This window comes from Puma concolor, chromosome C1 (genome assembly GCF_028749965.1).
Source record: "Puma concolor isolate L17-30 chromosome C1, mPumCon1.1.hap2, whole genome shotgun sequence".
NCBI lineage: Eukaryota > Metazoa > Chordata > Mammalia > Carnivora > Felidae > Puma > Puma concolor.
In genome coordinates, this window is record NC_141674.1 from 41,778,762 (window position 1) to 41,805,111 (window position 26,350).

Genomic DNA, 26,350 nt, shown 5'->3' on the forward strand with positions numbered 1-26,350 from the left:
AAAACACACTCAGGAATAATATTCTGTAAAGATCTTACTGTGTTCCAAAAAGTGTGCCAGCCCAGGCAGGTCATCTGGATCAGCAAAACTCCCAACTCCAACACAAAGAGCCGCTGCAGACTGGAGTAAGTAGAACACATGCAAATAGTGAGTCAATCCTAAAGGAATAACACTGTCATCACATATTAAGGATTCACTTGGAGATGGATGTTTCCAACAGAAAGTAACAAAATTCTTTCCCTGAGAATCAGGAGGAGCAGCATAGTGAAACTCACCAGAACTGTGTCAGTTTCACCCTGCTGCTCCTCCTCTTGCCATCCTCCCAAATGCTGAACAGGTGCAGACCTAAGGGAAAAAGCAGAAACAGAAAAAAAAAAAAAAAAAGGAAAGGGGACTAGCCAGCCCACCCAAATATTATTTCCTGCCAGCATTTCAGAGTTCCGAACCAAGTATGTTTCCTGACTTAATAGATTTTGGAAATCTGCAGAAATAATTTATCTAGGTAGATTATTTCTAAAGATCTTAGCAATTAACGACTATGTGTTCAGTAACTCAGTTATCAGAGGTGAGACTTCTCAATATGTTACTCAGAAAATTTTGTTTTTATTAAAACAGGGTAAAAAATAACATGTCAGGAAAACATTTAATAAAGATAGTAAATGGTTAAAAAAGAAAGTCTTTATTAAAAAAAACTACAGAACTAAACTTTAAAGAGGCTTTTTAGTTCTTCTTTTCTTATTGATGATATACAGAACATATATCTGATCAGTAGGTATTCTCCCAATACCTTGGGCAAATCAGAGTTTTTAACAAAATGGATGGCCAACAGGTATACCAAATTATGCACTAAAAATGATTAGGGTATACCATTATGTGATTGTAAATTAAAAGACACAAAACAGAAGAGGAAAATAGTCTATTTGAATCCTTGAGGATAGGAAGTTGAATTATTAGCTTTCCCCACATTTTAGAAATGTCAATTTTAAAAGGCTAACATTTGGTGATATAGACTGTTTTGATAAATGGTTACTCCTCTAAAAAGAGAGCTTTCAAAAAAATAGCATGTACCTGGCATAAAGCCTGACCATGTGTCATAAATGGAAAATATGTTTACAGAAGAACCAAACAGCCTCATTTTACACTGTAAATCCCATTTTGAAGTTGTAGGCACATAAACTCAGTTAAAAAATAGGGGAATATCCACTTCTTCAAACTACAGTCTAACCTGTTCTGGGATGTTTAATAGGTGCCTAACCTGCTTTCAGCTCCAACTACCCCATAAAGATTTCTTGCTTCGACCAGGGTTGAAGACATTTTTGTATAAGATGACTTAAACCACAGTCTATCAGTCAGCTTTGACCACAGCAAAAACAGGCTCTGCGATTGCTAGAAAAGAAATTCATACTTGAGAATTATCTACCCAAGAAATTCATACTTGAGAAATTCATACTTGAGAACTGACTTAAGAAAACCCTGAACAAATCATAATTCTGTATGTATCATACTTAAATTTCAACTTTGTTAGTTTATCAAACCTTTCAGATCAAGAACAACTTCCTTTTGGGAAGATGAAGATGGAGAGGGCTAAAAATGATGCCTCAGGTAAGTAGTTAATTCTTAATTAGGTAAATGTTCTCCAAAAACCTCAAAATTATTTCTTCCCGCTTCTTTTATTAACTTTCATATTTACCTTAAACAAGATCCACATTTTTCAAATAAAAATTAAACCATAAAATCACTGAAAAACCCTAAGCTACTCTTTAAGCCATCTCTTACATAGACTATTTCCCTTTTGCATACACTTATTCATTCATGAATATAAATCATTTCCAATGTTACAATCAGTCATAGGATCTTTCCTTTCACTAGTATAACCACTGCAGCTGAATAAACAATTTGATTTCATCTTCAAACTACATTAGGTTCCTGCATTCCTTTCTAATACGATCTAGAACATTAGCAATCAATATCTTATGAGGGAATATATCAACTGAGTTTTCAGAAAAGAAAGGCAGCATCTAAACCATTTTTAAATGAGCACTAGAATCTGATCTTGCTGTTCTAAAAAAGGTAAACATTTAGAGTTTGATCCACCTAAGCAAAATAAAAAGGGGTACCAAAATACTGGATGCACATCTTCATTAGTCAAAGGGGCTTACAACCCCTATAATAAATCTAAAGTATTTTACTATGTCTTGACAATAAAATCAGCTGTCAAAACAAGTCTTTAACCCTAGAGTTTTACTTATCAGTTGACAGATGATATAAAGAAATCCAAAGTATGGAAAAGTTGCTAACAGATATAGAAGGAAACTTTTAGATAGGAAATATTCACTTATTAAGTTACAACATAATCAGTTTTAGAGCTAAAATAGGACTTAAAAATTATGTATATAATCTAGGGACACCTGGCTGGCTCAGTCAGTAAGAGTATGTGATTCTTGAACTCAGGATTTTCAGTTCATGTCCCATGTTGGGGGAGAGATTACTTAAAGAAAAAATAAAATCTTAAAAAAATAACTACCTATATAATCTAATCCTGTTGTTTTAGAAATAAGAAAATGAAAAGGCGTAAAACCATCCAGATAGAGACAGAGCCAGAATTAGAACTCAGGTTTCCTGACTGTCAGTGTTCTTTTCACTTTGTGACTTATATAATTTCTTCCTATTATTGCTCTATTTGGAATTATGAGATCTATTTTAAATTAATGTATTAGTTCCCAATTTATTTATAAAGACCTTAATACAAAGTATCAAGTGGCATATGTATATATATTTTTTTCCTTTCAGTATTTTGGTTTTTATGACTAAAGTTTTCCAACTAAAACCACTTGTCCTAACATGTTACCCCAAAACAGGCATTACTCATAATCTACATAGCAAGGGGCAAATAGCTTCTCACAAACATGACTCAATCCCCTTTCAACAAAAAAGTGAAAAAACTGGTACAATCTTCTTTAAGAAAGTAATTTTTCCAGGAAGAGTGACTATCAAAAGGATTTACTCATAACATATTTACACTACCTATATCTCACATCTTTTTATCTCTGAAGGCTGACCACCTTATGGTAGAATACATTTGACATCTATATTTTAGTCTTAATAATATGAACCTTACTTCATTTGTATGTTGACTGTACCATGTTGAATATATTATCAGTATTCAAGAAACTAGCTTTAACAAACATTTGCTGATCAATCCCACTATAATGCCTCCAAAATATTATCCTCTAATGTAGGTACTCCCTACTGCAAAATGGAGGCATTCTTTAAAAGATATCTAGAGAGGAAAATTCTCCTTATCAAGCCCTATTGATATATTTACTTATTGTTATTATACTTGACCCATGAACAACATAGGTTTGAACTGCCCAGGTCCACTTAACTTATATTTTTCAATAGATACAACACTGTAAATGTACTTTCTCTTACGATTTTCCTCATAACATTATCTCTAGCTCACTTTACTGTAAGAATACAATACATAATACATATACAAAATATGTGTTAATCAACTGTTTGTGTTATCAGTAAGTCTTCCAGGGAAAAGTAAGCTATTAGTAGTTAAGTTTTAGGTGAATCAAAAGTTATACATGGATTTCCAACTGCACAGGAGGATGGGGACCCCTAACCCCCACATTGTTCAAGAGTCAAAGTTCAACTGCCCATTTTTATTTCAATTCCTCCAACTTACTTGGTGCCTCCCCATAAAAAGAGAAAAAATACATGAAATTACTAAGCGGAAATTATCCATGAGGATGCTTAGAACCATAGGCCCAGGTGAGAATTCTACACTACCCTGTTCTACACTATCCCTCCAAGGATAATATACTCTCCTATCCCTGTATTCCAAGCTAAGAATTGCACAGATCCTCAAATATTACCAGTGAACACCTCTAAGACTTATGATATGAGATCATTACATTTTGAGTTTTTCTTTATTTTCCATTCATTTCTTTTTTATATATATATGAAATTTATTGTCAAATTGGTTTCCATACTCCATTCATTTCTATAATGAGCTTTTATACTTTCCTAATCAGAGCAAAATGTTTTTTAAATATTATTTTTATACAGAATAAATAGACCTTTACTAAAGATCAAAAGATAAATATATACTTCCTTCTTTACATTAAGAAATAAAACATGAATTTAGGACTTATCCCAAAGAATTTCCAAATCAGAAAAAGACATAATAATAAACAAGATTCACACCTGTTTTTCAGTGGTTTTCTTTCTAGCTTCTGCCCTCTCTTCTAATTCTTCTAATTCATTATCCTCAGTATCAAGATCCTCATCATCATGTTCATCCTCATCATCAAACTCATCTTCATCATCAAAACCCTCTTCATCATCATCTTCTATTTCAGCTCCAGAATCTTCATCATCATCGTCGTCATCGTCTTCTTCTTCTTCCTCTTCGTCGTCTTCCTCATCATCTGTTGCATCTCCTGTTTTACCTTCCATATTACTTAGGTCTGAAATCAAAAGTGCCTGCAAGCCATTCCGTAATTTGATGTACCTAAAAAAAAGAGGAAAAAAAAATCACAAACATTTTGAGTCAGCTATTCATTACGTCACACAAGTAATCATCTTAGCAGAATTTAAAAAACAAAACAAAACAAAAAAAAAAACACGGGGCTCAAACTCACGAACCATGAGATCATAATCTGAGCCAAAGCCAACTTAACCTACTGAGCCACTCAGATGCCCCACCATACTTTTATCAGACAAAATGGACTTCAAAACAAAGAAAGTCATTATATAATGATAAAGGTGTCAGTTCATCAAAAGATGTAACAATTGTAAATATGCGTGCTCCCAACACCCAAGCAACAAAATATATTAAGTAAATAATAACAAATCTTAAGGGAAAAATAGACAGCAATACAATAATTATAGGGGAATTCAATATCCCACTATCAGTAATAGACAAATCATCCAGAAAGAAAATCAACAAGGAAACATTCGAATTGAACCACACTTAAAAACAAATGTACTCAATAGACATACAGAACATTCTATCCAACAGCAGCACAATACACATTCTTCTCAAGTGCACATAGAACATTCTCCAGGACAGGTCATATGATAGACTACAAGATAAATCTTAGCAAATTTAAGATTGAAATCATACCAACTATTTTCTCTAACTACAATGGTATGAAACTACTCATTGACAGCAAAAGGAAAGTGAGAAGTTCTACAAAATTGTGGAAACTAAACAACATACTTCTAAACAATTAAGTCAAAGAAGAAATCAAGAGGGGAATAAAAAATTATCTCAAAACAAATGAAAATGGAAATACAACATATCAAATACTGTGGAACACAGCAAAAACTCTTCTGTGAAGACAGTTTATAGCAATAAATACATGTAAGAATTCAGAATGAGGGGCGCCTGGGTGGCTCAGTCGGCTAAGCTTCTGACTTTGGCTCAGGTCATGATCTCACAGTTCGTGAGTTCAATCCCTGCATCAGGCTCTGTGCTGACAGCTCAGAGCCTGGAAACTGCTTTGAGTTCTGTCTCCCTCTCTCTCTGCCCCTCCCCCTCCCTGCTCATTCTCCCCTCTCTCAGAAATAACATTAAAAAAAAAATTTTTTTTTAAACAATCAGAAGGATCTCAACCTAATTTTGAACCTCAAGAAACTAGAAAATAAGAAATTAAGCCCAAAGTTAGCAGAAGGAAGGAAATAACAAAGATCACAGCAGAAAAATATGCAATGTCAATAAAATACCTAACCTAGAATAAATGGATACATTTCAGAAACACAACCTATCAAGACTGAATCAGGAAGAAATACAAAATCTGAACAGACCAATAACAAAGAGATTGAATCAGTAATCAAAAAACTCCCAACACAAAAAACTCTGGCCTGACAGAATCACTGGAGAATTCTACCAAACATTTAAAGAAGAATTAACACCTCAAATCCTCCTCAAATTCTTCTAACATAACAAGGATGAGGGAACACTTCCAAACCAGTTCTATGAACCTACCATTACTCTGATAAAGAAACCTATAGGCCAATATGCCTAATGAATACAGATGCAAAAATTCTCATCAAGATATTAGCAAACTGAGTTCAAGAATACATTAAAAGGATATACACCATGACTAAGTGGGAGTTACTCCTGGGATGCAAGGGAGGTTCAATACATGCAAATCAGAAATGTAATACATCACATCAATAAAATGAAAAACAAAAATCACATGATCATTTCCATACACACAAAAAAAGCATTGTATATTATATACATAATACATCCTCTCATGATGAAAACCCTTAATGTACTGGGCATATAAGGAACATATCTCAGAATAATAAAGGCCACATGTGACAAACTCACAGCTAACATTATAGGCTTACCTCTGAAATACAGGCCAATCCCAAACCACCACAATAAAGTACATATCACAATAAAGTGAGTCAAATGAATTTTTTTGTTTCCCAGTGCACATAAAAGTTATATTTACATTATACTGTAGCCTATTAAGCAATAACATTATGTCTAGAAAAAAATGTATATGCCTTAATTAAAAATACTTTATTGCTGGGGCACCTGGGTGGCGCAGTCGGTTAAGCGTCCGACTTCAGCCAGGTCACGATCTCGCGGTCCGTGTGTTCGAGCCCCGCGTCAGGCTCTGGGCTGATGGCTCAGAGCCTGGAGCCTGTTTCCGATTCTGTGTCTCCCTCTCTCTCTGCCCCTCCCCCGTTCATGCTCTGTCTCTCTCTGTCCCAAAAATAAATAAACGTTGAAAAAAAAAAAAAAACTTTATTGCTAAAAAAAAAAAGCTAACCATCATCTGAGCTTTCGGCAAATCATAATCACTGATCACAGATCACCATAACAATTATAATAATAAAAACATTTGAAACACTGTGATAATTATCAGAAACATGAAGTGAGCAAACGCTGTTGGAAAAATGGTGCCAAAAGATTTGCTTGACACAGCTTTACCACAAACCCTGTATTTGCAAAAAATGCAGTATCTGTGAAGTGCAATAAAATGAGGTATGCCTGTATACTCGGTGAAAAACTGAAAGTATTTCCTCTAAGGTCAGAAACAAGGATGTCCACTCTCACCACTCCTATTCAATATAGTACTGAAGCCCTAGATAGAGCAATTAGGAAAGACAAAGATAAAAAAGGCATCCAAATCATAAAATAATAATTAAAAACCACTACTATTTGCTGAACATATGATCTTAGAGAAAATCCGAAAAAAACAATCCAAAAACTACCAGTAAACTGGCAGGCTACAAATCAACATACAGAAATTAACTACATTCCTTTACAGTAATGACGAAGCACCTGAAAATGAAATAAAGAAAACAATCCCATTCACATTAGCATCAAAAACAATAAAATACTTAATAAATTTAAGCAAGGAAGTGAAAGATCTGTACAATGAAAACAATGCTTTGCTGAAAGAAATTTAAAAAGATGCCAATGGAAAGCCATCCCATGATCATGGATCAGAAGAATTAATATTGTTAAAATGGCCATACTACCCAAAGCTATTTATATACTCAATGCAATCCCCATCAAAATATCCAAGGCATTCATTCATCACAGAAATAGAAGAAACAATCCCAAAATTTGTGTGGAACCACAAAAGACCTTGAATAGACAAAGCAATCCTGAGAAAAAAGAACAAAGCCAGATGTATCATACTCCTGGATCTCAAACTATACTACAAAAGCCATAGTAATAAAAATAGTATGATACTGGCACAGAAATAGACACATCAACCAGTAAAACAGAACAGAGAGCCCAGAATTAAATCCCTGGATATATGGTGAACAATACTCAACAAAGGAACCAAAAATACCCAATGGTGAGGGGCGCCTGGGTGGCGCAGTCGGTTGAGCGTCCGACTTCAGCCAGGTCACGATCTCGCGGTCCGTGAGTTCGAGCCCCGCGTCGGGCTCTGGGCTGATGGCTCAGAGCCTGGAGCCTGTTTCCGATTCTGTGTCTCCCTCTCTCTCTGCCCCTCACCCGTTCATGCTCTGTCTCTCTCTGTCCGAAAAATAAATGTTGAAAAAAAAAATTTAAAAAAAAAAAAAAAAAAAAAAATACCCAATGGTGAAAGGACAGTCTCTTCAGCAAATGACACTATAAAAACTGGAGAAACATACGCAGAGCAGTGAAACTGGACCCTACCTCACACCGTTCAGAGAAATTGAAATGGATCAAAGACTTAAATATAAGACCTGATACCATAAAATTCCTAGAAAAAATGTAGGAAAGAAGCTCACCACCATTGGTCTTGGCAATGATTTTTCTTTTCTTTTTTTTTTTTACATCTATTTATTTATCTAAGTAATCTCTACACAACATGGGGCTCAATCTCATGACCCCAAGATCAAGATTTGCACACTCCACTGACTGAGCCAGCCAGGCACGTCCCTGGCAATGATTTTTCTATACAATGCCAAATGCACAAACAACAAAAGCAAAAAAAAAAATTAGACTATATCAAACCCAAAACCTTCTGTACAGACCAAGAAACAACTAACAACATGAAAGACACCCTACAGGAGAAAATTTTTACAAACCATATACTGAATAAGGTGTTAATATCCAAAATATATAAAGAACAAAAGTCAACTTAATGACAAAAACAATTCAATTTTAAAAAGGGCAGAAGAACTAGATACTTTTCCAAAGAGAACATCAAAATGGCCAACAAATACATGAAAAGATGCTTAACATCATAGTTATCGGTGAAGTACAAATAAAAACCACAATAAGCTATTATCTCACACCTGTCAGAATAGCTATCATTAAGAAAACAAAAGACAAGTGCTAGAGAGAATGTGGTGAAAAGAAAACCCTTAACATTAATGGTAGGTATACAAATTGGTCCAACTACTATGAAAAACAATACGGAGGTTCCTCAAAATATTAAAATTAGATCTACCATGAAATGCAGCAATTCCACTTCTGGGCATATACCCAAAGGAAATGAAAAGAGGAATTCAACAAGATATATGCACTGCCATGTTTATTGCAGCACTATTCATAATAGGCAAGATATGGAAACAACCCAAATGTCCATCAATGATTGAATGAATAAAGTAGATGTGGTATGCACACACAATGGAATATTATTCAGCCATGTGAAAGGACAAAATGGACAGAACTTGAGCACATTATACTAAATGAGATAAGTCAGAGATAAACATATATCACTTATATGTGGTATCTAAAGAGGTTAAACCTGTAAAAAAGAGAATAAAATGGTGGTTGTAAGGGGATGGGGGTTAGGGGTGGGAAGTAAGAGTGATAGTGTTTAAGAGAACAAACTTATAATGAGTAGCAAATAAGCCACAGCAATTTTACACACAGTATAATGAATATAAACAAAAATACTGTACTATAATTAGGTAAGGTGACAAACATCACCGTATCAGCAATATTACAATACAAAAATTTATCAAAGTAACATACTATACACCTTAAACTTACACAATGTTACATACTATATTTATTCAAAAAAAAAAGAAAAAGTCAATCCATCAGGAAGAGCTAACAATTATAAATGTCTATGCGCCGAATACCGGAGCCCCCACATATATAAAACAATTACTCATAAACATAAGCAACCTTATTGATAAGAATGTGGTAATTGCAGGGGACTTTAACACCCCACTTACAGAAATGGATAGATCATCTAGACACACGGTCAATAAAGAAACAAGGGCCCTGAATGAGACATTGGATCAGATGGACTTGACAGATATATTTAGAACTCTGCATCCCAAAGCAACAGAATATACTTTCTTCTCGAGTGCACATGGAACATTCTCCAAGATAGATCATATACTGGGTCACAAAACAGCCCTTCATAAGTTTACCAGAATTGAAATTATACCATGCATACTTTCAGACCACAATGCTATGAAGCTTGAAATCAACCACAGAAAAAAGTCTGGAAAACCTCCAAAAGCATGGAGGTTAAAGAACACCCTACTAAAGAATGAGTGGGTCAACCAGGCAATTAGAGAAGAAATTAAAAAATATATGGAAACAAACGAAAATGAAATTACAACAATCCAAACGCTTTGGGACGCAGCGAAGGCAGTCCTGAGAGGAAAATACATTGCAATCCAGGCCTATCTCAAGAAACAAGAAAAATCCCAAATACAATATCTAACAGCACACCTAAAGGAACTAGAAGCAGAACAGCAAAGGCAGCCTAAACCCAGCAGAAGAAGAGAATAATAATGATCAGAGCAGAAATAAACAATATAGAATCTAAAAAAACTGTAGAGCAGATCAACGAAATCAAGAGTTGATTTTTTGAAAAAATAAACAAAATTGACAAACCTCTAGCCAGGCTTCTCAAAAAGAAAGGGAGATGACCCAAATAGATAAAATCATGAATGAAAATGGAATGATTACAACCAATCCCTCAGAGATACAAACAATTATCAGGGAATACTATGAAAAATTATATGCCAACAAATTGGACAACCTGGAAGAAATGGACAAATTCCTGAACACCCACACTCTTCCAAAACTCAATCAGGAGGAAATAGAAAGCTTGAACAGACCCATAACCAGTGAAGAAATTGAATCGGTTATCAAAAATCTCCCAACAAATAAGAGTCCAGGACCAGATGGCTTCCCAGGGGAGTTCTACCAGACGTTTAAAGCAGAGATAATACCTATCCTTCTCAAGCTATTCCAAGAAATAGAAAGGGAAGGAAAACTTCCAGACTCATTCTATGAAGCCAGTATTACTTTGATTCCTAAACCAGACAGAGACCCAGTAAAAAAAGAGAACTACAGGCCAATATCCCTGATGAATATGGATGCAAAAATTCTCAATAAGACACTAGCAAAACGAATTCAACGGCATATAAAAAGAATTATTCACCATGATCAAGTGGGATTCATTCCTGGGATGCAGGACTGGTTCAACATTCGCAAATCAATCAACGTGATACATCACATTAACAAAAAAAAAGAGAAGAACCATATGATCCTGTCAATCGATGCAGAAAAGGCCTTTGACAAAATCCAGCACCCTTTCTTAATAAAAACCCTTGAGAAAGTCGGGATAGAAGGAACATACTTAAAGATCATAAAAGCCATTTATGAAAAGCCCACAGCTAACATCATCCTCAACGGGGAAAAACTGAGAGCTTTTTCCCTGAGATCAGGAACACGACAGGGATGCCCACTCTCACCGCTGTTGTTTAACATAGTGCTGGAAGTTCTAGCATCAGCAATCAGACAACAAAAGGAAATCAAAGGCATCAAAATTGGCAAAGATGAAGTCAAGCTTTCGCTTTTTGCAGATGACATGATATTATACATGGAAAATCCCATAGACTCCACCAAAAGTCTGCTAGAACTGATACATGAATTCAGCAAAGTTGCAGGATACAAAATCAATGTACAGAAATCAGTTGCATTCTTATACACTAACAATGAAGCAACAGAAAGACAAATAAAGAAACTGATCCCATTCACAATTGCACCAAGAAGCATAAAATACCCAGGAATAAATCTAACCAAAGATGTAAAGGATCTGTATGCTGAAAACTATAGAAAGCTTATGAAGGTAATTGAAGAAGATTTAAAGAAATGGAAAGACATTCCTTGCTCATGGATTGGAAGAATAAATATTGTCAAAATGTCAATACTACACAAAGCTATCTACACATTCAATGCAATCCCAATCAAAATTGCACCAGCATTCTTCTCGAAACTAGAACAAGCAATCCTAAAATTCATATGGAACCACAAAAGGCCCCGAATAGCCAAAGGAATTTTGAAGAAGAAGACCAAAGCAGGAGGCATCACAATCTCAGACTTTGGCCTCTACTACAAAGCTGTCATCATCAAGACAGCATGGTATTGGCACAAAAACAGACACATAGACCAATGGAATAGAATAGAAACCCCAGAACTAGACCCACAAACGTATGGCCAACTCATCTTTGACAAAGCAGGAAAGAACATCCAATGGAAAAAAGACAGTCTCTTTAACAAATGGTGCTGGGAGAACTGGACAGCAACATGCAGAAGGTTGAAACTAGACCACTTTCTCACACCATTCACAAAAATAAACTCAAAATGGATAAAGGACCTGAATGTGAGACAGGAAACCATCAAAACCTTAGAGGAGAAAGCAGGAAAAGACCTCTCTGACCTCAGCCGTAGCAATCTCTTACTCGACACATCCCCAAAGGCAAGGGAATTAAAAGCAAAAGTGAATTACTGGGACCTTATGAAGATAAAAAGCTTCTGCACAGCAAAGGAAACAACCAACAAAACTAAAAGGCAACCAACGGAATGGGAAAAGATATTTGCAAATGGCATATCGGACAAAGGGCTAGTATCCAAAATCTATAAAGAGCTCACCAAACTCCACACCTGAAAAGCAAATAACCCAGTGAAGAAATGGGCAGAAAACATGAATAGACACTTCTCTAAACAAGACATCCGGATCGCCAACAGGCACATGAAAAGATGTTCAGCGTTGCTCCTTATCAGGGAAATACAAATCAAAACCACACTCAGGTATCACCTCACGCCAGTCAGAGTGGCCAAAATGAACAAATCAGGAGACTATAGATGCTGGAGAGGGTGTGGAGAAACGGGAACCCTCTTGCACTGTTGGTGGGAATGCAAATTGGTGCAGCCGCTCTGGAAAGCAGCGTGGAGGTTCCTCAGAAAATTAAAAATAGACCTACCCTATGACCCAGCAATAGCACTGCTAGGAATTTATCCAAGGGATACAGGAGTACTGATGCATAGGGGCACTTGTACCCCAATGTTCATAGCAGCACTCTCAACAATAGCCAAATTATGGAAAGAGCCTAAATGTCCATCAACTGATGAATGGATAAAGAAATTGTGGTTTATATACACAATGGAATACTACGTGGCAATGAGAAAAAATGAAATATGGCCTTTTGTAGCAACGTGGATGGAACTGGAGAGTGTGATGCTAAGTGAAATAAGCCATACAGAGAAAGACAGATACCATATGGTTTCACTCTTATGTGGATCCTGAGAAACTTAACAGGAACCCATGGGGGAGGGGAAGGAAAAACAAAAAACAAAAAAAGAGGTTAGAGTGGGAGAGAGCCAAAGCATAAGAAACTATTAAAAACTGAGAACAAACTGAGGGTTGATGGGGGGTGGGAGGGAGGAGAGGGTGGGTGATGGGTATTGAGAAGGGCGCCTTTTGGGATAAGCACCGGGTGTTGTATGGAAACCAATTTGACAATAAATTTCATATATAAAAAAAAAAAATAAAAAAAAAATACAAACAGGAAAAAAAATAAATAAAAAATAAAAAAAAATAAAATACTCACTAAATTATGCACACATGTAATATGACCAAAGCCATTAGAATAAGTGCTTAAGAAACACCCTAGAAAGAAATATATTAAAATATACCCAATGGATGGTTTTGTGTAGTTAAATGAGTGGTTTTTATTTTTCTGCTTTTCCATATTTTACACTATCATCTGAACATCTAGATTACATCTAACATTGAAGTAGCAAAATGAATTTAAAAAAATAGTGTTAGGATGAAAAAAGCCTGTGAGGTTTTTTAAGGAAAAGTAGGCCTCCACACCCACCATATTGAGCCACTGCTCTCCTGACCACTTACACATAAACTCACAACACTAGTTCCTATTCAGGCAAGAAGCCCTCTCACTACTAATTTCATCCCTTAGTAGTTGAGACACAGGCCTTCAGGTTAGTCTAACTTGTTTTAAGAGTTGGATTGTATTTGGGATGAGCACTGGGTGTTGTATGGAAACCAATTTGACAATAAATTTCATATTAAAATAGTTAAAAAAATAAAATAAAGGGGAGGAAAAAAAGACAAAAAAAAAGAAAAAGAAAAAGTCAGTCTAGCAGAAACTGGGAAGAATAATGTGCAAAGAAAGATGACTTAAGATGAAAGACTGAACATATAGATTTACCTACTTTCATACCAAAAATCACATTTAAATAACCGAAAAAGTTATATTTCATTTTGGTTTTGAGAATAAAATCATGACAGACTCAGAAAATAGAAAAGGACACTGTTAGCAGATCAGAAGTTTTTAGAAATTATTAGAAAACAATAAGTAAATTTAATTAGACTAATGGAGAAAATAGAAAGGAGAACTGCAGGCCTACCTAAATATACATGATAAAACATTACTTCTTCCCAAGAAGCCCTGGAGGAAGCCTAAACTCCACACCAAAAAATGAAAGTAGGGAGAGACTCAGGGCAAGACGCTCAATTATTAACTGAAATGGAAATAACCCAAATGTCTAGTGACAGCAGAATGGAGAAACTGTGGTATGTTCAAAGAATGTATTTCTTTTTCACATAATATTATAATACAGAAAAATACAGGGGCGCCTGCGTGGCTCAGTCAGTTAAGCGCCTGACTTCGGCTCAGGTCATGATCTCAGGGTTTGTGGGTTCGAGCCCTGCGTCAGGCTCTGTGCTATCAGCTCGGAGCCTGGAGCCTGCTGCGGATTCTGTGTCTCCCTCTCTGTCTGCCCCTCCCCTGCTCATACTCTCTCTCTCTCTCTCTCTCTCTCTCTCTCAAAAATAAATAATAAAGATTTTAAAAAAATGTTTAAATACAGGAAACTACATAATCCAACAAAAAGCTACACATGTGGTAAATCTTAAAAATATAATAAGTGTAGGGGCATCTGGGTGGCTCAATCAGTTAAGTGTCCAACTCTTAGTTTTGGCTCAGGTCATGGAATTCTCTCTCTCTCCCTCTCTCTTACCCCTCCCTCCAAGCTCTGTCTCTCGCTCTCTCTCCAAATAAATAAGTAAACTTAAAAAAAAAAAAAAAAATAGGGGCACCTGGGTGGCTTAGTCAGTTAAGTGTCCAACTTTGGCTCAGATCATGATCTCATGGTGTGTGGGTTCGAGCCCCACATGGGGCTCTGTGCTGACAGCTCAGAGCATGGAGTCTGCTTCAGATTCTGTGTCTCCCTCTCTCTCTGCCCCTCCCTGTTCATGTTCTCTTAAAAATAAATATTTTTTAAATTAAAAATATGAGTATAAAAAGCATATCACAAAGGATTATATACCATATGAATATCATTTATATAAAACCAAAAAAAAAAAAAAAAAGGAAAAGGAAAGGCTATATTTGGCTATACATATGCATGTGATAAAACTTCTTTTTAAACAAAGGAATGATAAATACAAAATTCAGAATAGTTATGGGGGCAAACAATATGGGAGGGTAGAGGAAGGGGCATGTGGCAGAACACTAAAGTAGATCCTAGTTTTGTTTTTTATTTAAAAAAATTTTTGACCTTTATTTATTTTGATCTTTATTTTTGAGAGACAGAGAGACAGAGCATGAACTGGGGAGGGGCAGAGAGAGAGGGAGACACAGACTCAGATGCAGGTTCCAGGCTCTAAGCTATCAGCACAGAGACTGACACAGGGCTAGAACTCACAGACTGCAAGATCATGACCTGAGCTGAAGTCGGACACTTAGGCTGAGCCACTCAGGTGCCCCTGAAGTTTTTTGTTTTTTTTTTAATGTTTTATTTATTTTTGACTGAGAGAGAGACAGAGCATGAGCGGGGGAAGGGCAGAGAGAGGGAGACACAGAATGTGAAGCAGGCTCCAGGCTCTGAGCTGTCAGCACAGAGCCTGACATGGGGCTCGAACTCACGGACCGCGAGATCATGACCTGAGCCGAAGTCCGATGCTCAAGTGACTGAGCCACCCAGGCGCCCCATGAAATAGTTTTAAGTTGAGTAATAGGTTATCCATTTTGGGGTTTATTATGCACCATAAACGCTGTGTGTTCTCTTTTGTATATATAAAATATTAGTCTTGGAGCTCCTGGGTGGCTCAGTCGGTTAAGCGTCCCACTTCGGCTCAGGTCGTGATCTAGCTGTCCGTGAGTTCAAGCCCCGCGTCGGGCTCTGTGCTGACAGCTCAGAGCCTGGAGCCTGTTTCAGATTCTGTGTCTCCCTCTCTCTGACCCTCCCCCATTCACGCTCTGTCTCTCTGTCTCAAAAATAAATAAACATTAAAAAAATAAATAAAAATAAAATATTAGTCTTATAAATTTCTTAAGTAACAATCAAAGGAACTTCATTAATAATAGGCCAGTCAGGTCATGCTCCTCTGTGCCAAATAATCAACTCAACAGCAGTAGGATATGTTAAAATCAAAGAGCTATTTTCTAAGAATGTGAACAATCTGTCAAGAAATGCATCCTAGGATAAATCTTAAGACACAGAATCTTCAAAAGGCAAACATCAAGGCATGTAAAAAAAAAAAAAAAATCGGGTGGGGGGGAACACCCCAAACAGCCTTTGTAAAATGTGTTTTTTTTACTAGCTTCAAATTTTCAAAACCAGAAAAAGAAAAGGGTGGGGGTGGGTGGAGGCATTCTACTTTCAAAATAATCCTAAGCATTCCACTTGCAAAACAGATCACAGGGAGCCTGGGTGGCTCAGTGGGTTAAGCATCTGACTCTTTGATTTCAGCTCAGGTCATGATCTCACAGTTTGTGAGATTGAGCACTGCATCAGGCTCCACACTAACAGTATGGAGCTTGCTTGAGATACCCTCACCCCCTCTCTGTCCCTCCCCCTGCCGTGCATGCTCTCTTTCTCTCTCTCAAAATAAACTTAAAAATCTATCCTCAGCAGTCTGAAATAGCAGATCAGGTGTGTTATGGGCTAAATTATGTTCTCCCAAAGTCATATGTTGAAGTCCTAACCTCTAGTACCTCAGACTGTGACTATATTTAGAAATAGAACCTTTAAAGAGATATGACTAAGTTAAAATGAGGCCATTGAGGTGAACCCTAATCCAATCTGACTGGTATACTTATAAGACAAAGACATTTGGACACAAAGACACCAGATGTATCTACACAGATAAAAGATCACATGAGGACAGGGCAAGAAGGCAGCCACCTGTAAGTCATAGAAGCCTCAGAAGAAACCTAACTATTGACACTCAAATCTTGGGACTTCTAGCCTCCAAAATTGTAAGAAAGTAAATTTCTGTTGTTTAAGGCACCCAGTCTGTGGTATTTTGTCAAAACAATCCTAACAACTAATACAAGGCACTTCACTTTTCAAAAATCATCAGTGGCTTCCTGTCATACTTGGAATAAAATCCAAAATCGTTACCAGAGCCTAGAAAGCTCCACATAATCTGTCCACCCACTACCTCTCCAACCTGCTTTCCCTCCACTCTTCCCTCATCCTCTTTGCTCTAACCAAATGACTCTTGTTTCAAGAACATTCCCAACAGGCTTCACACTGGGGCCTTTGGGCTTGCTACTCCCAGTCCTAAAGCTCTATCCCAAGTACAGTATTTGCATGACTGTTCCACCTAGTTCAAGTCTTTACTGAAATTTCCCCTTTTCAGAAACTTTCTCTGACCACACTATCTAAAATAGCACCCCAATCTCTATGCTCTTTTATCCTTTTACTTTTTTCTCAACATTTGGCTCTCTCCTTCCTTCCTTCCTTCTTACCTTTTCTCCCTCCCTTCTTCCTTCCCTTCCTTCCCTTCTTTCTATTGTCTACACCTTTAGAATGTTAGTTCTGAGAGCAGAGCTCTTCTTTTTCTTCACAGCCATATCCCCAGCACCAGAGACATTGTCTGGCACTTAGTAAACGTTTTAAGAGATATTGTTTGGCACTTAGGAACCATTTAAAGATTTGTTGAATGAACAGAAGAAGGTTAATGCCTGATACATGGTAGGTATTTAATATCTGCTAAATGAAACAAAATATCAGATAAAATCTAACACCTACTTTTATAGAAACAAATAAAAATATGTGTATATGGGCACCTGGGTGGCTCAGCTGGTTAAGCCTCAGACTCTTGATTTCAGCTCATGTCAGGATCTCACAATTCATGGGATTGAGCCCCATGTCAGGCTCTGCACTGAGTGTGCAGCCTACTTGGTCTCTCTCCCCCTCTCTCCCCTCTCCTCTTACTCTCTCAAAATAAACATTAAAAAGAAAAGTATGTGTACACCTGTACACATTAAATATATATAAAGGTATAAACCAAATGTAACATATATATGTACAGAGAGGAATAAAAGTAGAGCAGGATACAAAGAATCTCCATGCTTTAAAAATTAGTCTATAGTCTATCACTTCTGTACTTTTCAATCTTTTGTAATAAAAGTATGTTCAATTATTATTTATATAATAAAAATTTAGTAAAAATCCAAAACCCACTACTCAACAAATTAAGAACACACATATACACACATAAAGCCCTTAGCTTTATAGAGGGTTATCTTTCATAAATCAACACCAAGTCCATTTAAAGAGCCATGGGGAAAAAATGCTCTTTATCAACACTTTTTTTTTTTAACAGTGTATTGCTTTATTGAGAGGGGGTCAGGAGGCAAGACACCATGGCAAGGAATGAAATCAATTTTTAAAAAAGTACAGGTACAAGAAGCAATAATGTTAAAATAGTAATACACAAAATGGATAACTGCAATCATTTCTTAAAGAGGACTCGGCTCATGGAAGATACATTTTAAACGCTGTTACAAAAAACAACTGTATGAAGTAGAAATTGGTTTCAGTAATATTAGTAGAGAATATGTTCTGGAAAGTGGAGGTAAATGGATGTAAAATCCTGGCAGCAATTTAATAGAACAGTCCCAGATGATTAGGCTGAGGCCAACACCTAATGAGGACAAAAAGCCTTGTCTGTGGGGAATTTTGGATGATACATGGAGAAATATTACATTGTGCATAAGCCAAATTGAATTGTTTTCACAAGTGTTGTCAAGTTTCATATAGTAAAAAGTTTTTTCTACATGCACTTCAATTTCACAGCAAGAGTGGCATAGGATACCTAAACACAGAAGACAGCATTCATGCAAGATATCTAACTCCTTCATATAATAATGCATATAATTCAAAATGATTACATTATCATTACATCTAGGGCTTTCTGCAGCTACAAGGTGGTGGTTATGGAAAGCATGGCTCCTGGTATCAATATCTAAAAAGCAGCCACCACCTCCTTCTATGTGTGTTCTCTTTTTGCATTTGTTCTTATCAACTCTGCTGTTGTTGATGCTTCTTAGCAAAACTGGTAAAAACAAAATTGTAATCATTGAACATAATGCTCTGGCAAGCAAAACATTTAAAACCTTCAATCTTCTGGGTGAAGAAAGCACTGTGCAACATTTAGAACTCTGATTTACAAACAGGGTGGTCACAAATTTTCCTGGCTTGAAGACTTCCACAACTTTCCTGACCAGGTCATCATAGGAGGTCTGACTTAAGTTTGTTTCAAAGCTAACATAAGAAAATTCTGATTCTGGAGTGATGTGAATAGTCCAATAAGTTCTATCCGATTTCATTCCATTTATCGAATACCCACAAGGATTGAACAGTGTGGCATCAATGACAGAACCTGGTATCACGTCACGAATTCCACTCTCACAAGTGACATCCTTTGCAGTAATACCATCTTTCATGTAGAACTGGTCCATAACTGCTGGGTCAAGCTCACTCATCAGAATTTCCACGGTCTGATCTGGCTGACTGATTACCTGAGTCTCTGGAAAATCCAAAGTATACAAGTACCAACAGTCAGAATTCACACGTCCCATACAATATGCTGCTCCATTTGGGAAAACTGCATTAAGAAATTCTATTTCTTCCTGGAAATTCCAGTGTGGGTACCCTTGATGAGAAGACTTTGTGAAATTCTTACGAGAATAAAAGCTTTGAATTGAGTCAAATCCATTGTAATCCCTAGCAAGTTTCAACAGAGGAACCAACATTTTCAGCAAGAGGGTGGTACCACAGGTCTTCAAAATGAAACGTCTCTTAGAGACAAACGTGCTACTCTCACTGAGTACATAAGCTTCCTGCTTGTCAGTTGTCACACTTATGATTGAACATTGCACATCCTTCAAAAAGTATGTCCCACTCGGATCTTGGGATAGTGCGAAGATCCCCAGATATTTGGTTTAAGTCAGGTTGCTGCCTGTGGAACCAAACCTCCAGCAGCTTCTCAGTCCCTTCGAAAAACTGTGCAGCTTCTGTCACCGTGAGACTAGCAAACAACCAACAACCACAGAAAATCAACTAAATTAAATCTCTTCTCCCACCGCTGCTGCCGTCGCTGCAGATTGTTCCAGTTGTGCTACTAAAGTTCAGTTTCCTTTTTTTTGCTATAATTTTATATTAATTTTTTTTAAAAAAGGATTAATAAAATTTTCCTGGCTTTTTTTTTCATGAGTGAAAGTTGAACGAACATGAGCTTGTTGGAAATAGAGGCAGATACAGTTCAGTCTCCTGTAGTCCGCTGTTTCCCCGTTAAAGAGAGTAGAGTGAGCACTAGCTATGTCGTCAGCCATACTGTGGAAGCTCATCACTTCTATTCAACATTGTATTGGAAGTTCTAGTCAATGAAAAAGATCTATGATATAAATAAATAGAACTATGAGGCAAAAATACTGAAAGCTAAAAGAATTCATTGCAAAATATATGATTACCTAGAGAATGCAAGAATTTAGAAAAACAAAACAAGGAGCTGGTGGCTCAGTTGCTTAAGCATCCAACTATTGATTCATCTCAGGTCATGATCCCACGGTCCTGAGACTGACCCCTGCATTGGGCTCCACTGTGGGCATGGAGCCTGGTTAAGATTTTCTCTCTCCCTCTCCCTCTGCCTCTCTCTCTCCCTCTCTTAAAAGAAATGAAAAAACAGAAAACAAAAATATTAGTATGAAACAGAGTTCCACAAAGTATTCAAATCAAGAACCATGAACAAAAAATCATGAACTTTCCTATATATCAAACAAAACCAATTAAAATGAGATTTAAATATAAGACCCCATTCACAAAAACAACAGAAACTATAAATACCTAAATATACACTTAATAACAATAGCTAACATATTGTGTTAACTTACAGGTCTTAACCATTTAATCCTCACAATAACCCTAATGAGTTATTATTCTTCCCATTTTATGGATGAGAAAACTAAAGTATAAAAAGGGGTTTTTATTTGCCCAAGCTTAGCACACACTGAACCCAAATAGCATGGCACTAGAACTCATTCTTTTCACTACTACTCAACACAATCAACATGCAGAAAAGTAGAAAACTGCAGAAGAAAATAAAAGACGTGACTAATCATACCATGCTGGTGAATGAAAACACCTGATATTGTAAAGATATAAATTCCTTCCCACATGAAATCTGTAAATTCAAGGCAATTCCAATATGAAAAAATCTCAAGATTTTTTGTGCAACATAACATACACACTGATTCTAAAATTCATGAGGACAAGAGTCACAAAAAAGGCAAGAACATTTTGAAAAGGGAAAACAATGAGAGGGAAGAGCCTTACCAATTATAAAAATATAAACTTTTAAATGAATTGAAATCAAACAGTATACTGGTACAGGAACACTTACAGATCAATGAAACGATATTCTAGAAACAGCAGTCTTTATAATACTGCTGCCAACACCATTTATTATGATTCATAAATGATGCTGAAAAAACAGGCAATATCTACTTCCTTACATTCAACACATATAAATTTCAGAGAGATTATAGAACTAAAAGGAAAAAATGTTCTAAAAGTATTTTTTTTTTAATGTTTATATTTGAGAGCACACATGCACGCGCGGGAGGGGCAGAGAGAAAGAGGGAGACAGTGAATCCAAAGCAGGCTCTGCTCTATCAGCAGAAAGCCAGATGTAAGGCTCAAAATCACAAATCATGAGATCATAACCTCAGCCAAAGTCAGATGCTAAACCGACTGAGCCACCCAGGCACCCCTACAAGTATTGTTTTAATGTTTATTTATTCATTTTGAGAGAGAGAGAGAGAGACAGAAACAGAGAGAGAGAAAGAGAGAGGCAGAGAGGGAGAGGTACAGGGAGAGGGAGACAGAGAATCCCAAGCAGGCTCCGCACTGTCAGCGCAGAGCCCGACACAGGGCTCAATCTCACACCCTGAGATCATGATCTGAGCCAAAGTCAGACACTTAACCCACTGAGGCACCCAGGTGCCCCTAATTTAAAACTTTTTTAAAACAAAGCATCATAAACAAAACAAAGAGCAAACTGCATACAGGCATACCTCAGAGATATTACAGGTTCAGTTCCAGATGCCATAATAAAGCAAATATCACAGTAAAGTGAGTCAAGTAAATTATGTTTCCCTGTGCATGTAAGTTATGTTTACACTATGCTGTCATCTATTAAGTGTGCAATAGCATTGTCTAAAAATATATACATACTTTAATTTAAAAAGACTTTTAGGGGCGCCTGGGTGGCGCAGTCGGTTAAGCATCCGACTTCAGCCAGGTCACGATCTCGCGCTCCGTGAGTTCGAGCCCCGCGTCAGGCTCTGGGCTGATGGCTCAGAGCCTGGAGCCTGTTTCCGATTCTGTGTCTCCCTCTCTCTCTGCCCCTCCCCCGTTCATGCTCTGTCTCTCTCTGTCCCAAAAATAAATAAAACGTTGAAAAAAAAAATTTTTTTTAAAAAGACTTTTAGGGCTAAAAAATCATCATCACCCAAGCTTTCAGTGAGTCGTAATCTTTTTGCTGGTGGAAGGTCTTGCTTCGATGTTCATGGCTGCTAACTGATTGTGGTGGTGGCTGTTGAAGCACAGGTTGGCTGTGGCAAGTTCTTAAAATAAGACAATAAAGTTGACTGCATCAACTGACTCTTCCTTTCACAAAGGATTTTTCTGTAGCATACAATGTTTGACAACATTATATCCACAGAACTTTTTTAATTTTAATGTTTATTTTTATTTTTGAGAGAGAGAGAGAGTAGGAGTGGGGAAGCGGCAGAGAGAGAGGGAAACACAGAATCTGAAGCAGGCTCCAGGCTCTGAGCTGTCAGCACAGAGCCCAATGCAGGGCTCAAACCCATGAATCTCAAGATCATGACCTCAGCCAAGGTTGGATGCTTAACTGACTGAGTCACCCAGGAGCCCCTACCCCAGAACTTCTTTAAATTAATCTTCTCAAACTCAACTGCTGCTTTATCAACAAGTTTATATAGTAATCTAAATACTTTGTTATCCTTTCAACAATCTTCATAGCATCTTTACCAGGAGTAGATTCCATCTCAAGAAATCACTGTCTTTGTTCACCCATAAGAAGCAACTCCTCATCCATTCAAGTTTTATCATGAGGTTGCAGCAATTCAGTCACACTTCAGCCTCCACTTCTAATTCTCTCGCTCTTTCCACAACATCTGCAGTTAGTTCCTCCATGGAAGTCTTGAACCTCTCAAAGTCATCCATGAGGGTTGGAATCAGCTTCTTCCAAACTCCTATTCATGTACTTGTAGGTATTCTGACCTCTTCCCATGAATCACAAATGTTCTCAACGGCATCTAGATCATGAATCCTTTCCAGCAGGTTTTCGATTTACTTTTTGCCCGGATCCAAGAGAGGAATCAATATCTATGGCAGATATAGCCTTATAACATGTATTTGTTAAATAATAAGAGAAGCCAAAATTACTACTTGATCCATGAACTGCAGAATGGATGTTGTGTTATCATGCATGAAAACATTCATCTCACTGTACATCTCCATCATAGCTCTTGGTGACCAAGTGCATTGTCAATGAGCAGTAATATTTTTATTTTTTTAATGTTTATTTATTTTTGAGAAAGAGAGAATGCAAGTGCACACAAGCAGGGGAGGGCCAGAGACAGAGAGAGACAGAGAATCCCAAGCAGGCTTCGCGATGTCAGTGCAAAGCCCAACAGGGAACTCTAACTCATGAACCAGGAGATTCATGACCTGGGCCAAAGTCGTACACTCACTCAACTGAGCCACCCAGGCACCCCAGTAATATTTTTTAAAAATAATAATAAAATAAAATGAGCAGAAATCTTTTTTTTTTTTAAAGGAATCTTTTTTTCTCTGAGCAGGTCTCAACAGTAAGCTTAAATATTCAGTAAGCCATGTTGTAAACAGATGTGCTATCATCCGGGCTTTGTTGTTCCATTTATAGAACACAGGCAGAGTAGATTAAGCATAATTCTTAAAGGCCCTAGGATTTTCAGAATGGGAACTGAGAACTGGCTTCAATTTAGAACCACCAGCTGCATTAGCTCCTAACATGAGAGCCTGTCCTTTGACGCTTTGAAGCCAGGCACTGACTACTCTTCTCTAGCTATTAAAGTCCTAGATGGCATCATCTTCAGCTACACTGAAAATCTATTTAGTGTAGCCACCTTCATGAATTATTTTAGTCAGATCTTCTGGATAACTTGCTGCAGCTTCTATATCTTGCTGCTTCACCTTGCACTTTTATGGAAACAGCTTCTTTCTTTAAACTTCATAAATTAACCTCTGCTAGCTTCAAAATTTTCTTTTGCAGCTTCCTCACCTCTCTCGACCTTTATAAAATTGAAGAGAATCAAGGCCTTGTTTTGGATTAGGCTTTGATTTAAGGAAATAATCTATCCAAACCATTCAAACTTTCTCCCTTATCAGGCTGTTCTGCTTTCTTGTCATTCTTATCATTACTGTATTCACTGAAGTAGTACTTTTGATTGCATTCACAATTTGGCTAACTGGCTCAAGAGATCTGGCATTCAGTCTATCTCAGTTTTTTAATTTTTTTTTGTTTATTTATTTTTGAAAGAGAGAGAGAGAGAGAGACAGGGAGCAAGGGAAGGGCAGAGAGAAAGGGAGACACAGAATCTGAAGCAGGCTCCAGGCTCTGAACTGTCAGCACAGAGCCCAACACGGGGCTCAAACTCCTGGACCGTAAGATCATGACCTGGGCCAAAGTCAGCCACTTAACTGAGCCACCCAGGCACCCCACAGTCTCAGTTTTTGACATGACTTCCTCACTAAGCTTAATCACTTCTAGCATTTGACTTAAATAAAGTAAGAGACACAAGTCTCTTCCTTTCACTTGTACACTTAACTGTAGAGTTATGAACTGGCCTAATGTCAATATTGTTACATCTCAGGGAACAGGGAAGCCCAAGGAAGAGAGAGGCAGGTGAATGACGAGTCAGTGGACCAGTCAGAACACACACAACATTTATTGACTAAGCTTGCCATCTTATATGGCCACACTTTGTGGCATCCCAAAACAATTACAATAGTAATATCAAAGATAACTGATCACAGATCACCATAATGTAGTAATAATAAAATAATAAAAATAATAATAATGATGATGAAAATTACCGAAATGGGGCACAGAGACACAAAGTTAGCAAATGCTGCTAGAAAATGGTGCTGATAGACTTGATTGACAAAGGGTTGCCACAAACCTTCAATTTATGGGGGGGGGGGAGGGGGGGAATGCAGTATCTGTAAGGTGCAATAAAGCAAAGCACAGTAAAATGAGGTATGCCTGTGCTGAGAGAAAATATCAACGATATATAAAAGTTCCTTCACATCAATGAGCAAAGAAACAAAAGTAAGGAAAACAGGTTTTACTATTTATTTATTTATTTACTTATTTATTTATTTACAGATCAAGCATGAGCAGGGGAGGGGCAGAGAAAGGAAGAGAGAGAATCCCAAGCAGGCTCTGTGCTGTTAGCATGGAGCCCGATGCAGGGCTCAAACTCACGAACCGTCAGATCATGATCTGAGCTGAAATCAAGAGTTGGATGCTTAACTGACTGAGCCACCCAGGTGCCCCAAGGAAAACAAGTTTTACAAAGATATAAAAACATTTCAAGAAGAACCACAAGACATCCAATAAATGAAATGATGATGAAACTCACCAGAAATCAAAGATAACCAAATTAAAACAATAATATATTTTTCATCTAGCAAACTAGCTAAAAAAATAAAAATTACTGCTATCTAATAGCAGTAATGACAAGGGAGAGAATATTCTCACCTAGTCTGGGGGTTCTGCTTACATAATGGTTCTGCTTACATAAATGGGTTAGAAAAAAGTGCCCAAGGTTAGGTAGCAAAATATTGTAATGGGATCACAAGTGAAATTACTTTCCATCTGACACCAATATACTATTATACTTTGATCACAAACTCCACTTGCCCCCAGACCCTTTGCTTCTTACATATACAAGTTAATGATTACTGTCTGATTGTTTTCTCCACATTTACATGTGTAAATCTTGTTTTCTTCACTTTCACCACATAAGTAATAATCTTGTGAGCTCAAAAAATACAGAGATGAAACCCCTGTTCACCACTCTTGTCTCCTCCCAAACATCAGCCTCTCTCATATTCAATTCTGTGTCCGCTCTCTTGATGGACAAGAGAGAACTCCAGACTTATAGTGTGCAACACTGTTTATAAATCTCAATTGGTATAGTGTTTGTATAGGGAAATACAGCTATA

At 37.1% G+C, this 26,350-nt stretch overlaps 1 protein-coding gene and 1 pseudogene across 3 annotated transcripts in view; both read right to left on the minus strand.

Annotated features, from left to right (window-relative positions):
* NRDC (nardilysin convertase) overlaps positions 1–26,350 on the minus strand; it is a 108,753-nt gene that overhangs the window by 58,447 nt on the left and 23,956 nt on the right. For 2 of the 3 annotated variants that reach the window (XR_015254698.1, XM_025912297.2), the window contains exons 2-5: positions 4,216–4,522; positions 1,256–1,386; positions 276–345; positions 39–120 (exon numbers count right to left, since the gene is read on the minus strand). Coding sequence is in view for 2 of the 3 variants with exons in the window: in XM_025912297.2 (XP_025768082.1) it covers positions 39–120; positions 276–345; positions 1,256–1,386; positions 4,216–4,522 (590 nt within the window). In the remaining variant the exon portion in view is untranslated. The remainder of the gene's footprint in view (positions 1–38; positions 121–275; positions 346–1,255; positions 1,387–4,215; positions 4,523–26,350) is intronic. The other variant, XM_025912298.2, reaches the window with a different exon arrangement.
* Positions 17,730–23,302, minus strand: LOC112872161 (S-adenosylmethionine decarboxylase proenzyme pseudogene; annotated as a pseudogene).